General features: G+C 41.4%; 1 protein-coding gene and 1 long non-coding RNA gene across 2 annotated transcripts in view; one reads left to right on the forward strand and one right to left on the reverse strand.

The window, feature by feature from the left end:
* Positions 1 to 7,959, forward strand: part of LOC116310777 (neuronal PAS domain-containing protein 3) — a 360,308-nt gene extending 352,349 nt beyond the window's left edge. Inside the window, exon 14 of the mRNA XM_039603778.1 lies at positions 2,056 to 7,959. Coding sequence (XP_039459712.1) covers positions 2,056 to 3,683 — 1,628 coding nt within the window. The 3' untranslated portion in view covers positions 3,684 to 7,959. The remainder of the gene's footprint in view (positions 1 to 2,055) is intronic.
* Positions 7,960 to 8,050: 91 nt separating this feature from the next.
* LOC120435034 lies at positions 8,051 to 14,052 on the reverse strand. Its single transcript, XR_005609478.1, has 3 exons — positions 13,952 to 14,052; positions 8,394 to 9,146; positions 8,051 to 8,169 (listed from the first exon to the last, which is right to left on the reverse strand). It is a non-coding gene; the product is annotated as an uncharacterized LOC120435034 (long non-coding RNA).
* Positions 14,053 to 14,338: the final 286 nt, after the last annotated feature.

Genomic DNA, 14,338 nt, shown 5'->3' on the forward strand with positions numbered 1-14,338 from the left:
AAATGCATGCTCTTACATCATGGTTTGAATGACAAAGTTGCCAACTTTGACAGAAGAGCAGCAGTGTTGTGTATTAGCTAGCCTTCTCATATGCATTTGCAGAGAAACCTGTCAGAATGAAATAAAAAAATGAGCAGCATAATTCAAGATGTCCTCAACGTGATAGCACTATCCAAATATTGGGTATCAGATACGTATACTGCCAAAAGTATTCACTCACACATTCAAATCACTGAGTTCAAGCGATCCAGTCACTTCCATGGCCATGTTAAATCAGTCACCTAGGTATGCAGACTGCTTCCACAAACATTTGTGAAAGAATGGGCCACTCAGAGGAGCTCAGTAAATTACAGAGTGGTACCAACTTTCTGAGTTGAGAGATCATGTGAAAAAAGAACTCTTATTGGCTAAGCATAGCAAGACATTTTGGACAATTTCATGCTGCCAACTTTATGGGAACAGTTTGGGGATGTCCCCTTCCGGTTCCAACAGGACTGCACACCAGTACACAAAGCAAAGTCCATAAAGACATGGCCTGCACAAAGTTCTGACACCAACCCAATACAACACCTTTCAGATGAATTAGAGCAGAGACTGTGAGCCAGGTCTTCTTGTCCAATATGAGTGTCTTACATCACAAAAGCACTTCTGGAAGAATGCTCCAAAATTCCCATAAAGACGCTCCTAAACCTTGTGGAAAGCCTTGGTAAAATGGTAAATGGACTGGTTCTTATACAGTACTTTTCTACTCTACCTGCACACTCAAAGCGTGATATACAATATATTTTCAGAAGAGCTGTAGCTGTTATAGCTACAAAGGGCTGACATCATATTAAACCCTGTGGATTGAGAGTGGGATGTCACTCAAGCTTTGTGTGAAGGCAGACAAGTGAATACTTTTGGCAATACAATGTAGTTGTTGAAATGTCTGTTTCCAACTTCATGTGATCTCATGGTCTATGAAAATACTTGACTCCTTTTTATAGTGAAATGATATTATATTTCATTTATATTCAACGTCCCTGGTTGGGAGAAAATTTCAAGACTACCGGTCCATTTTTAATTTTCAGCCTTGGAATAAATCTGTTTTGCTTGGAAAGCACACTTAATGGAGATACAAGGTTTCCCCAAGACAAAGCAATTGAGTCGACATTTCGGATGCCATTAGGGAGTCTTAGCTCTGCCAGCTGGGCAGCCGCTGGCCTGGCCTATGTGTGTGCTGGCAGAGTTTAAAGTGCGTATGTGTTGTGTGTGTAATGGGCTAGACAGAGCCAACATGCCTGAACAGAAGCAGCTACAGATACTGAGCACACAACAGTGCATCCAGAAAACAACACATGGAATACCTGTCCTGAAAAATGTAAGGGGGCATGCAGAATTACACAGGTATTCAATGGCAGTGTTGGCAAGTCAGTCTGACACACTCACTGGATGGAGTGCCAAGGCACTCGTGTTTCCAAGAGTATAAATCTTATTGTTTTTTTAGGGAAACTGCTCACTGTTACAACATCAAGATAAAATTTTCCACAACATTAGAGCATAATTTTATGTCAGTGAGTCAAATTATTTGATTCCACCATATCAAAACAATTAACAAATCTATTGATTTTCTTTTCCATTACTAAAGCCACACCTCTATATCATGAATGTGAGTTCACATGGTTCAGATGGTTAATGGACTGTAATTAATAAGTAAAATAATGGTTGAAATGATGGTGCACAGCATTAGTTCAAGCAGGTTATGAAGTCAGGATCTACCACAGTTCCCTTCTAAGCACTGGCAAATCTCATATAGTACAAGTTATTTAAGCAGCTTTAGCCTGTCCACAGGAGCTGCATTTGCAAATCACTTTGCAACCCATTCCCGCAACAGCTCTTCCCTTCATGCTGTGTTTGACCACATCATCAATTTCGTGTGTGTTCATGCAGTGTCTTGTTGCTGCTCTGGGGAGATATACTGCCAAATATTAAGAATCTACTTATGTCTAGAATGGTTTCGACTGTATCTGGAATCTTCTTTTTCTGCATTATAAACAAATGGGTTTTTTTCGACAGACAACGAGAACACCAAGGCAGAGGAGAAGCCCAGCCACCAAGCAGAACACAGTGAGGACCCAGAGACAGACAGCAAACGTCAGCAGCAACCCGGCCAGTCACACTGTTCATCTGAACAGGAAATGAAGCGCCAAGAAGAAGGAGATAGCTCAAGTAACCCTGAGAGCCAGGATAGTGATGACAGTCTGGAACCTTCAGATGGAGAGGGTGAGGAGCAAGAAGAGGCTGGCAGAGGAGGTGGAGGGGGAGGTGGAGGTGGAGGCAGGTTGGGGAGGTTAGCAGGGCTTGGAGGATTAGGGAGTCTGGGTGCCATCGGCGGACTGGGTAACCTAGGTGGGCTTCATATTAAAGTAGAGCACTACGGAGAAGGGGAAGACGTACAGCTGCGTAGCTCCCAAACGTCTTCATCAGAAGAGGAAGAAGAAGAAGAGGAGGATGAAGAAGATGATGAGGATGACAATGGGTGTGTGCAAGATTGTGACAGTGTCAATGCTGGTAGCAAGCTGCAGAAAAGGCGAAAGAGGAGGAAAGTGCAGAAATGGGATGGCTCGCGAAGCAGGAGGCTTCGTCTGTCTTCAACTACACCCAGTCCCATAGCAATAGGCGATACCGCTCCGCTAGTCGACCCCTCTCAAGCCACAACCGCAACCTCCACCCATCTCTTAGCCTCATCTGGCTCCCCAAACAGTGCAAATGCAGCATCCTCAGTTCTGAAGATTAAGACAGAGATGGCAGAACCAATAAACTTTGACAACGACAGCAGCATCTGGAACTACCCTCCCAACAGGGAAATTTCCAGAAACGAGTCTCCATACAGCATGACCTCCAAGCCATCTGCTCCAGGGAGCCATGAGACCTTCCCCTCACCACAGGGAGGATCTCTCCAGGTAGCCATTCCTGACTCTGTCCTCACCCCTCCTGGAACTGAGGGAGGAGCAGGAGGAGTGAGGAAACCCCCTTACAATGGAAGCTCAGCCCCATCCTCTGCCTCCAGCACTGTAAGCTTGGCTCCTCCTTCCAGTGCCTCCTCTGCCGACCCCCTATCCCCTCCACTCTCTGCATCCCCACGGGACAAGCAACAAGGCACTCCCACAACCTCTTCTTCCTCATCTTCTTCTTCATCCTCCTCAACCTCTTCTTCTTCACTGCTGTACTCTGGGGACCTTGAAGCACTTCAGCGCCTGCAAGCTGGTAACGTGGTGCTTCCGCTGGTCCACCGAGTCACAGGTACTCTGGCCTCCACCAGCACGACAGCTCCACGGGTCTACACCACTGGGACCATCAGGTACGCGCCAGCGGACGTAACTCTGGCTATGGCACAAGGCAACCTCCTCCCTAATGCTGCCATGAACTTTGTTGACAGCTCAGGGTTCGGCCTGGACCCTAAGACACCTATGGAGATGCTTTACCATCATGTCCACAGGCTCAACATGTCTGCAGCAGCAGCTGCTGGCCCCTTTGTCGGATCTCCTACTGCCACAGGTGGGAACGGTGCCCTTGGAGGTCAGATGCCAACAACAGCCAATGTCTTCACCACAGCAGAGGGACTGTTCTCAACGCTACCATTCCCAGTGTACAGCAACGGGATCCACACCACGCAGACAACACTGGAGAGAAAGGAGGATTAGCAGAAAGTATCCAAGACCGCATTACTGTGTTTTCGGAATCAACAACTGTGACTGCTCAAAGACTGCTCACTAGTAAATAAAAATGAAAGACTATTTACTTGTTTTATCAACACGGTTTAGCACTGTGTTTCCGAGAGAAGAGAAAGGACAGGGAAGGATGACAGATGTACTCTAGCACTTTGAATCTCAGAAACTGAGCTTGCGTAATAGACCCTCAAACTTGTCCCCCTTTTCTATCTGTTTTCTCTCTCCTCCTCATCCTCTTCTCCTCTCTCAGTCTCTCACTTTGCTCCCGTTTCTTGCGATCAGCAACTCTTTTCTCTTGAACAAACAAAAACCAGACTATTCTTTATTGTAAAGAACCCCTTTTTTGCCTACAGAGAATTCATATTGCCTAAGGACTCAGTTGGAGCCTGATGGGGATAATTTTTATTATTTGACTTGTTTCTGTTGCATCTTTATAAAGATGTGGATTGTGTGTATTTAAAGGAGGACGGTACAGGGATTTGTAACAGACAGAGAACTCTATGTGGCGTTTCTTCTTATGTATCTTGATGTGATCAAGGCTTGAAAAGAACGTTTTTAAACCGAGAGGGGGGTGCTCTCTTGCGCCCCACAAAGGTCTCAGAGATAATCTTTTGAAAAAAGGTGTTTCGAGAAAGTTTCTCAATTGAGGGAATAGTTTAGTGAATTAATGCTGTTTTTTTTTCTTTTACTTTTATCCTTTTCTTTTTTTTTTTTATAAAATATTCTAGCTCAGATTTCACTTACGAATCAAGCATTAAAAAGAAAAACAAAAAAAGCAATTTCAGCCGGGTAATGACCTGTGAATTATCGAATGTTACTACTTCCTCTTTTATCCCAGGAGTTTACCTACAGGTCTCGCACCAAACATAGCCTCCTCTACATCTCTTCCCATCTCAATCTGTCGCTCTCTCTCTTATCTTTCACGCTGTCTGCCTGACCTTTCATGTTTCTGTCCACATTTCTTCCTGTCAATTCTACAGATTTGTGGTGCTACCGACCGTCCAGTAACCCTGATTCAGCTGGCTGATGTGGGTACTGTAAACAAACCCACAGCTCGTTGATAGACTGATATCATTTTTTTATTTTTTGGAGGGGGGAAAGATTTTAAAGTTTGTTTTTGTTTGTTTGTTTGTTTGTTTTTCTGACCTTCAGGAAAGTCAGAAACACAGGAAAAACCTGTAAATCAGCAACATTATCTCCATGTTTCACCTACATGTCCCTCTCCATTCTGATTGGGCCACAAGGGGCAGCGCTGCATAGCAACATGGAGTTGATTGGTTGAATTTTAGGCTGTACAGTGTTGTTTTTATTTGTATGTATTTTCTAACTTAATCACATTAAATGCTCAGTGAGACTGAGTCTAATTAGCTAGCAGCACTAACTTAAGAAATGAATGTTGACAACCTTGACCGGTTCTTGTTTAATCACTGTTTTGTAATGCAGTTACTTTATTCCTTGTTTCCCCCCCTCCTCCTCCTCCTCTCTTTCTTCCTTAACCAGAATCACCTCCGCAAGATTTTCCTAAAAAAAAAAAAAATCCACTCTCTTCCATCTCATTGCCGGACCCTGTGATTAAAAACCACATATCAATAAGGAGATTGTAATAAAGACATGCATTTTCAATCAATCTATCAAACAATCAATCTAATAACTATAAGAAAAAAATTAATATGCGGTTTTTTTGAGGAAGAAAAAAATCACATTCCTTTAAATAATGTTGTCTTTGTCATTGTTCTTCTGTTTCGCGTTCTTTTCTTCCCCGAGTCTACGTTGCCAAAAAAAAAAAAAAGAATTCCTTAATCTCACAAGTTTAGTGTTTGAAAAGCACTGTGATTCTCGTTCATTTGTATTTTTATTTCTTCTACTTTTTGGTAATAAGAGAAAAAAGAGGATAAGTATTAATTAAAACAGTATAAAAACTGTCACACCATCCATCTTTTTAAAGCTGACAGCCCCGTCTTTGCCATCCTGCCATCCTTATTACCCAGTGTGATTAAGCCGTAAAAATGTGTTACCAATGTGTTTAGTGTCACTGGCTGTCAAAAAGTCTTTCATGGCGACTTCTCTCTCTGTGTGTGTTGACTATATGCAGTATATACTGAGCTACTGTAGCTGTTTTTGTCCTTTGTCTTCTCTGTGCTCTATCTCTAGTGTGGGGGAAAGGAGAGGGGAGGGGCTAGAGGGAAAAGGAGGTGGAGTCTATGGGATGATTGACATCCCCCCAAAAAACAACAGCTCCTTGTCTCTCTTGCTCCTTCTCTTTGTCCTTCTCCCTCTATCAGCAGTCTTAGTGAAACCAGTGGAGGTTCGTGGAATTTAGTGTTCGGTGGCCTTTGCAAAAAGCAAAAAAAAAAAAAAGTTTGTAGAGTCCACCTTTTTTTTCGCTGCTTCCTTGTCTTTGTAAAACCTCTTGATTTTGTTTTCTAATCCTTCTCTCTCTTTCTCTCTGCTATTGCTTTTTGCTGTTGTGTAGTCTTATACAAACCTCTTTATCTCACTGTCTTTTCTCTCAGAGATGAAAAGATTCTCTAACTAGCTCAAAGGTTTATGGAGCCATGTTTTTGCCACTAAGGAATTCTGGGAATCAAAGTTTCCAGCTATTGCATACAAAGCATTAGATAACTAATAAATATTTACAGTATATTAGAAACAAATTATGACAAAGAAAGGCCTAAAGTAGGATTTTAGCTGTAGACTTATGACCCAGAAAAACGCCTCAGCTGTGAAACCTTTTCCCAGGGTCCCTTTGGGCTTCTTGTGTGCATTGGGTGTATTTCATTGGTTCCCACCAAAACTTGTTGACTTCCTGCGCAAACTTCTCTCACGGGACAAACAAAGTTAAACAAGTGGTTCATGGGGGAAGAAAAAAAAATCACGGTAGTCTTTCAGGACACGTAATAAAAAAAATGATTTTAAAGATTTCTAAAATAACTAAAAGAAGAAAAAAATATTTCGCACTATAAATCTATTTTTATAGGTGTTTTGGAAAACTGAACTGCATGTTTAGTAAGTTTGTCCGATGCATTTCACATAGTCGAACCCTCGTTTTTTGTTGTTCTGTTTGTTTTTATTTTCAGTTCAGCACTTTCTTTCTTCTCCTTCTTCTTCTTTTTTCTTCAGTCTGTCGAGCCCAGTCTGTTATCAAACTGACCCGGGCCTCTCATCACCCCTTCACATCAGGAAAACCAATCTGTAGGTTGTGTGCTGTCTGTGAAGAATCGATGTCTTGTTACTGCAACTAATGTGTACAACAACGAAACAAATCCAGGTTAAGAAATTGAACAATGTGCTTATTTTTTTTGCGCTCAAGTAAGAGGAATGTGGTTTGGGCCACCCGACCTGCCAGTTTATTGTCGGGTCGTTTGTGGTTGAATGTTAAATTTGTCATTTTGGGAGCATTTTGCTGCTCCTCTAGATTTTAGCATTTTCTACCTTTTGGCAGTTTTGCATGAAAAGCGGGGGGACGGGGCATAGGTGAATGACGCTGCTGCCCCGTTTGGTAAAGAATCGGGCACGAGATATAGTGTAGGTGGTGATGACAGCGGTGGGTGTTGATGGTGGTGCGGGGTGGGTGGGGGAATACATAACTCAGACGAAAACCAGGAAATACACCCACATGTAACAAAAAACCAAACAGCCAGTCCAAGCTGTTTCAATGTTTTTTCTGTGTTTTATGTCGAAAAATGAAAACTTTGCTGGTGATTTTAAAAACTTAAAAACCTTAATCACAGCTGCTGTCAAAAATACATAGTGTTTAAGAAATACAAATATTGAAAAATCACTTCATTTACCTGTGAAAAAACTGTGTCTGTGTTTTTAACTATTTCTTGTACAATTATACAGATTCTTTTATGAGGAACTTGGTGCCAAGTAGCTGAAATACGGGAGAGAGGGAATCTCTTATTATCAATGTTAACAGTGTTATAAAATTCTAAATACAAACAAATTAAAATATTAAAAAAGAGAAAACTATGGTACATTTCTATTTTTTTCCCCCCTCTCAGAAGAGTGGGGGGAACTCATGACTAACTGATGCTAACTTTGAGTGCCTGGCTTATTTTTTTATTATTATTTTTGAAAGACATCTTTTTGAGTTCATTTACCATGAATAATGCTGCAAATCCGAAAATGTACATACTTCATTTTTATAGCAGTTGTTCTTTTATAAGTTTGCTAGGTTCTCATCCGTTCAGAAGAACATGTCATATACATGGTTGTCTTTCTGTAACCCGGTTTTGACCATCTTACAGGTGCCATATTCATAATAAAATTTTCTCTCAAATTTGTTACCAGATTGCATCATTTCTTCTGTTTGACACATTCAGCCATCTCGCCCTTCGCCAGAATATCGGATGATGTTACATCTCAGTAGGCTGCCAGGTTTTCTCTTCTTTCGTCTTTCTTTTCTTGCTCTTCCTTAGCTGTTGGTTTTTTGGTTTCTTGTCAGAAAGTATCTGAGCTATATGAAAATGTCTGAGCTCAGTTAAGTATTTTACAGATATATGGATGGAATTTGTTATTAAATTCCAACATTTTATGCATTCAGATATAATTTTAAAAAAAGATCTGGTCCTTCGCAGGTTCTAAATTTACACTATGTTGCCAAAAGTATTCATTCATCTGCCCCCATACACATATGAACTTAATTGACATCCCATAGGGTTTAATGTGATGTTGACTCACCAACACTTTGAAGACTGCGAAGACTTTCCACAAGGTTTAGGATCCAGAAGGTCAGACACCCCTAGTGGATGAAAAGGCCTGGCTCGCTGTCTCTGCTCTAATTCATCCCAAAGGTGTTGAGGTCAGGACTTTGTGCAGGCCAGTCAGTTTCTTCCATATCAAACTCACTCATCCATGTCTTTATGAAACTTTGTTTGTGCACTGGTGCGCAGTCATGTTGAAACAGAAAGGGGCCATCTTCAAACTGTTCCCACATAGTTGGCAGCATGAAATTTTCCAAAATATTTTGGTATGTTGAATCATTAAGACTTTCTTTCACTGGAACTAAGGGGTCAATCCAAACTCCTGAACAACAACCCCACACCATAATCCTCCATCTATAAAACTTTACACTTCAGTCAGACAAGTGTAGTTCTACTTGCAACAGCCAAACCCAGTCACCCATCAGATTACCAAACGGAGAAGCATGATTTGTCGCTCCAGACAACACATCTCCACTGCTCCTGCAATACCATGCTTTACACCACTGCATGTTCTTGAGCTAATCTGAAGTCTGAGTCTGCAGAAAGTTTGGGACCTCTATGCGCATGTCCATCCGCTGACCTTCCTCTGTGATTTTACTACCACTTTGTGACCAAGCTGCAAGGAAGATTCATAGATGTTGTGAAGGAGGACATGCAGAGGGAGTTGATGTGACAGTAAAGAATGCTGGGATAGGGTGAGATGGAAGCAGATGATCTGTTGTGGCAACCCCTAAAGAAAAAGAAAGAAAGAAGTAACTTCAGATGAACAACAACCTCATACACTATTTTGGCAATATAATGTAATTCAGTGTAGTTGCTAAAAGAGAAATTAAGCCAAAAATGAAGGAACAGCCTGTTTTTCCACAGGCTGTTCCTACATTTTTGGCTTAATTTCTCGCACTAGCACTACACTAAGTACGTTCTATGAATCAGTAGCTTGCAAAACAATCATTACTAGCAGTAAATTGAAATAATCACTTTTTGGATGACTTAATGATTACCTCACATTATTGTAGAGCCGTTTTGGTCAACTTTTATTTATAACATTGCTTCAATTCACTAAGGGTCACAGAGGCATTTGTTTAAGAGCAGCTCTCTTAAGGTCCCATCATAGCATTTCAATGAGGTTGAGTTTTTGGCTTTGACTGAGCCATTGCAACAGGCTCAGTGACAAAGTATTTCCAACCATTGTAATTTTGCTGGTGTGCTTGGGGTGATTCTCCTATTGAATGATTTAGTTTATGTCAAGCTTTAGATGTCAGACAGATAGTCTCACATTTAGAATACTTTGATATATGGAGGAGTTCATGGTCAAATCAATGACTGCTGAGTACCCAAATCGTTACCCCTCCACCACTGTGCTTTAATCCTGTAGTTTTTATTTTATGCAATTTTTCTTTGCATTGCACAGTCTGACCTTGTGATGATTTTTCAAAGGGTTAAGCAACTTGCTTCACACTTTTAAATAGACTTTCTCAGTGTAGAATGATTGCCTTCATACTATTTGGACATGGCCTTATAACCCTTACAAAATTGATGGATAGCAACAGTTGCTTTTCTAAGATCATCCTTGAGATAATTTTAACACATATTTGGACGTTCCGGACTAGCAAACTGCCAAAACCTTTGCCTTTATAGAGGAGCTGACACCTGTTGATGATCAGCAGCACCTGGACAGATAGATATCCGCAAGGTATGTACATGTTGGCAGCAACATAAGTGTCCTTTCAATAAAACCTTTTCCAAGCTACAGGGAGTGCAGAATTATTAGGCAAGTTGTATTTTTGAGGAATAATTTTATTATTGAACAACAACCATGTTCTCAATGAATCCAAAAAACTCATTAATATCAAAGCTGAATGTTTTGGAAGTAGTTTTAGTTTGTTTTTAGTTTTAGCTATTTTAGGGGATATCTGTGTGTGCAGGTGACTATTACTGTGCATAATTATTAGGCAACTTAACAAAACAAATATATACCCATTTCAATTATTTATTTTACCAGTGAAACCAATATAACATCTCCACATTCACAAATATACATTTCTGACATTCAAAAACAAAACAAAAACAAATCAGTGACCAATATAGCCACCTTTCTTTGCAAGGACACTCAAAAGCCTGCCATCCATGGATCCTGTCAGTGTTTTGATCTGTTCACCATCAACATTGCGTGCAGCAGCAACCACAGCCTCCCAGACACTGTTCAGAGAGGTGTACTGTTTTCCCTCCTTGTAAATCTCACATTTGATGATGGACCACAGGTTCTCAATGGGGTTCAGATCAGGTGAACAAGGAGGCCATGTCATTAGTTTTTCTTCTTTATACCCTTTCTTGCCAGCCACGCTGTGGAGTACTTGGATGCGTGTGATGGAGCATTGTCCTGCATGAAAATCATGTTTTTCTTGAAGGATGCAGACTTCTTCCTGTACCACTGCTTGAAGAAGGTGTCTTCCAGAAACTGGCAGTAGGACTGGGAGTTGAGCTTGACTCCATCCTCAACCCGAAAAGGCCCCACAAGCTCATCTTTGATGATACCAGCCCAAACCAGTACTCCACCTCCACCTTGCTGGCGTCTGAGTCGGACTGGAGCTCTCTGCCCTTTACCAATCCAGCCACGGGCCCATCCATCTGGCCCATCAAGACTCACTCTCATTTCATCAGTCCATAAAACCTTAGAAAAATCAGTCTTCAGATATTTCTTGGCCCAGTCTTGACGTTTCAGCTTGTGTGTCTTGTTCAGTGGTGGTCGTCTTTCAGCCTTTCTTACCTTGGCCATGTCTCTGAGTATTGCACACCTTGTGCTTTTGGGCACTCCAGTGATGTTGCAGCTCTGAAATATAGCCAAACTGGTGGCAAGTGGCATCTTGGCAGCTGCACGCTTGACTTTTCTCAGTTCATGGGCAGTTATTTTGCGCCTTGGTTTTTCCACACGCTTCTTGCGACCCTGTTGACTATTTTGAATGAAACGCTTGATTGTTCGATGATCACGCTTCAGAAGCTTTGCAATTTTAAGACTGCTGCATCCCTCTGTAAGATATCTCACTATTTTTGACTTTTCTGAGCCTGTCAAGTCCTTCTTTTGACCCATTTTGCCAAAGGAAAGGAAGTTGCCTAATAATTATGCACACCTGATATAGGGTGTTGATGTCATTAGACCACACCCCTTCTCATTACAGAGATGCACATCACCTAATATGCTTAATTGGTAGTAGGCTTTCGAGCCTATACAGCTTGGAGTAAGACTACATGCATGAAGAGGATGATGTGGACAAAATACTCATTTGCCTAATAATTCTGCACTCCCTGTATATCCATATTCACACAAGGGTGATTTTTTTTTCCTCGTACATCCATAGCAGAGTTGACTAATGTACAGACATTTAGTACTTAACTAGAAAAACAAATACTTCTGTTAAAAATACTCCAGTAAAACTTGAAGTACTGAATCAACGTCTTTATTCAAGTAAAAGTAAAAAGGTAGAGGCTCAGAAATGTACTCAAAGTAAGAAAGTACAAAGTCCAGTACCAGAGGCCTGGGAGATTGAGGGTCCTGCGCGGTATCTTTGCTGTTTCTAGGACTGCGCTCTTCTGGACAGCGATCTCGGATGTTGTTCCTGGGATCTGCTGGAGCCACTCGCAACTCGCCTAGCTTGGGGGTCACTGCACTGAGCACTCCAAATACCACTGGGACCACTGTTACCTTCACCCTCCATATTTTCTCGAGCTTTTCTCTGAGGCCTTGGTACTTCTCCAGCTTCTCGTGTTTTCGTCTTCCTGAATTTGCAGTTTTTCGGTATTTCGCTAGCTGGATGCTGAAGTACTGGAACTTAGGGACATCTGCAGTCATTCTGCTGTTGTGGCAAAAACAAAACAAAAAACAACCAAAAAACCACCTTCCCACTTTTAACCCCTCACTTTGGCACATGTCATCTCTTTTTATGAGACATTCTCTGGTGATTAATAAACGAACAGGATTGCCATTTATGTCTTACGCAAAATGGGTTTACTGTTTGAAGGCCTGCAGTGACGTAAAATAATAACTCCCCTCAAATGGTGTAAACCAAAAGTGACAAGCTCGTTTTGAAAATGTAAGGAGTAGAAAGCACATATATACTTGTTTAAAAATGTAGGGAGCAAAAATAAAAAGTAGTCAGAAAGAAAATATTCCAAAAAAGTACAGGCACCTGAAAATTGTAATTACATACAGTAAAAAAGTATTTGTACTTTGTTACTTCCCACCTCTGGTCCATAGTATAGTTGAAACTATAATATACCGTATTTTCTATAAGACGCACTTAAAATCCTTTAATTTTCTCAAAAATCGACAGTGCGCCTTATATATGAATTCTGGTTGTGCTTACTGACCTCGAACCGATTTTATGTGGTACACGGCGCTCAAAAATCTGTCAAAAAATGTTTTAGTACGACTTTGGTAAGCTACGAAGCCGAACCGCTTGATGGATTGTCGGAGCATTACGGCTACCGTAGTCAGGAGTCTCGCGGAGTAATCTGGGTTCAAAACTCCGTCTGCTTCAGGTCCCAAAGTCCAACAAACACTGCGGCATCACAGAGAGTTAAAAACTGTCTAAATTTTTTCATCTTTAATAAATGATCAGCGTTGCTGCTTAAGCAGGTGTAACAATTAAGTTTGACATCCAGGCATCCATGAAAACAGAATTAAATTTAATTGAGTTAGAAGTTAGCAGGAAGTTAGCTCGCTAGTTTCCACATAAACATGATATAGCATGTTCTGGCTGAGAGATTTCTGAAAAAATTAAAACGTACAGCTCTCCTATCATTTCCAACATAAATGAAGACAGAAAACTAAACAGCTGTGACGTTTGTAGGGTTACTGAAGTTGGGCTAGCTGGTATATAATGATGTGCTACGTGATCGCTAGCGACACAAGCAAAACATAAACACAGTGAAGCTGGAGGATGAATGTTAACTTTTTTTCCACTCGATAAAAGTTAACATGAGGGTTCCCGATGGTTAGGGACAAATGTAACCGCATGGCAGGATGCTGTAAACGGACCAAACTTCAGTCAGGAGAACAACTGAGATAATCTACAATACGAGGTTAGTCATTAATATACTGCAGCAACGTGGGAATAGAGCAGCTGCGAGAGAATTCAGCATTAATGAATCAATGGTACGGAAGTAAAGGACACAAGAAGTAGAGTTGAGTAAAGTTGGACTTATCTGACTGTTTTGTTTCGCTTTATGCAGCGTATGTATGAAAACAGACCCGTTCATCGACAGTGCGCTTTATAATCTGGTGCGCCTTATGGTCTGAAAAATGAGACTATACTATGGATGCACAGTACTGTGCAGAAGTCTCTAGACACCCCTAATTTCTCTATTGTCACGGGTTGCCGGGGCAAGCCGTGTGTGAATTATTAACGGACCCAAGATGCAGACTGCGTAGTTGTGAGCGAGCTTTATTAACTAAAGGTGAAACAAACAGGAGCGAAGTGGATGAAAACCAAAACCTAAGAGTAACCTAAACTGGAGAAAAACTAAGCAAAAACAAACCTGAAACCTTGAGACGTGAAACAGAGATGCAGGGAGAACAACGCGGAGAGAATGCACAGGAAAGTGGAGGGGAACAACACAGACGAACCAGCAACGAGGACGGGTGAACACACACTAAAAATACACACACCAGTAATCAGGGGATGGGAAACAGGAGGGAAACACACCTGGGAGACATAACAGCTGACGAGGCAGGGGAAACGTAAACAGAACACACTGACATAAGACAGAGACCTTCAAAGTAAAACAGGAAACACATACACATAATGACACAGACTCAGAGACGCGGACTAAACACAGAGACCTACTACACTAAGGGGATACACAAGCAGGGAAGACACCAAACAGAGGGAACACAACTAAACCCTAGGAAACCCAAAACAACAG

This window comes from Oreochromis aureus, linkage group 19, assembly GCF_013358895.1.
Source record: "Oreochromis aureus strain Israel breed Guangdong linkage group 19, ZZ_aureus, whole genome shotgun sequence".
Taxonomy (NCBI): Eukaryota; Metazoa; Chordata; class Actinopteri; order Cichliformes; family Cichlidae; genus Oreochromis; species Oreochromis aureus.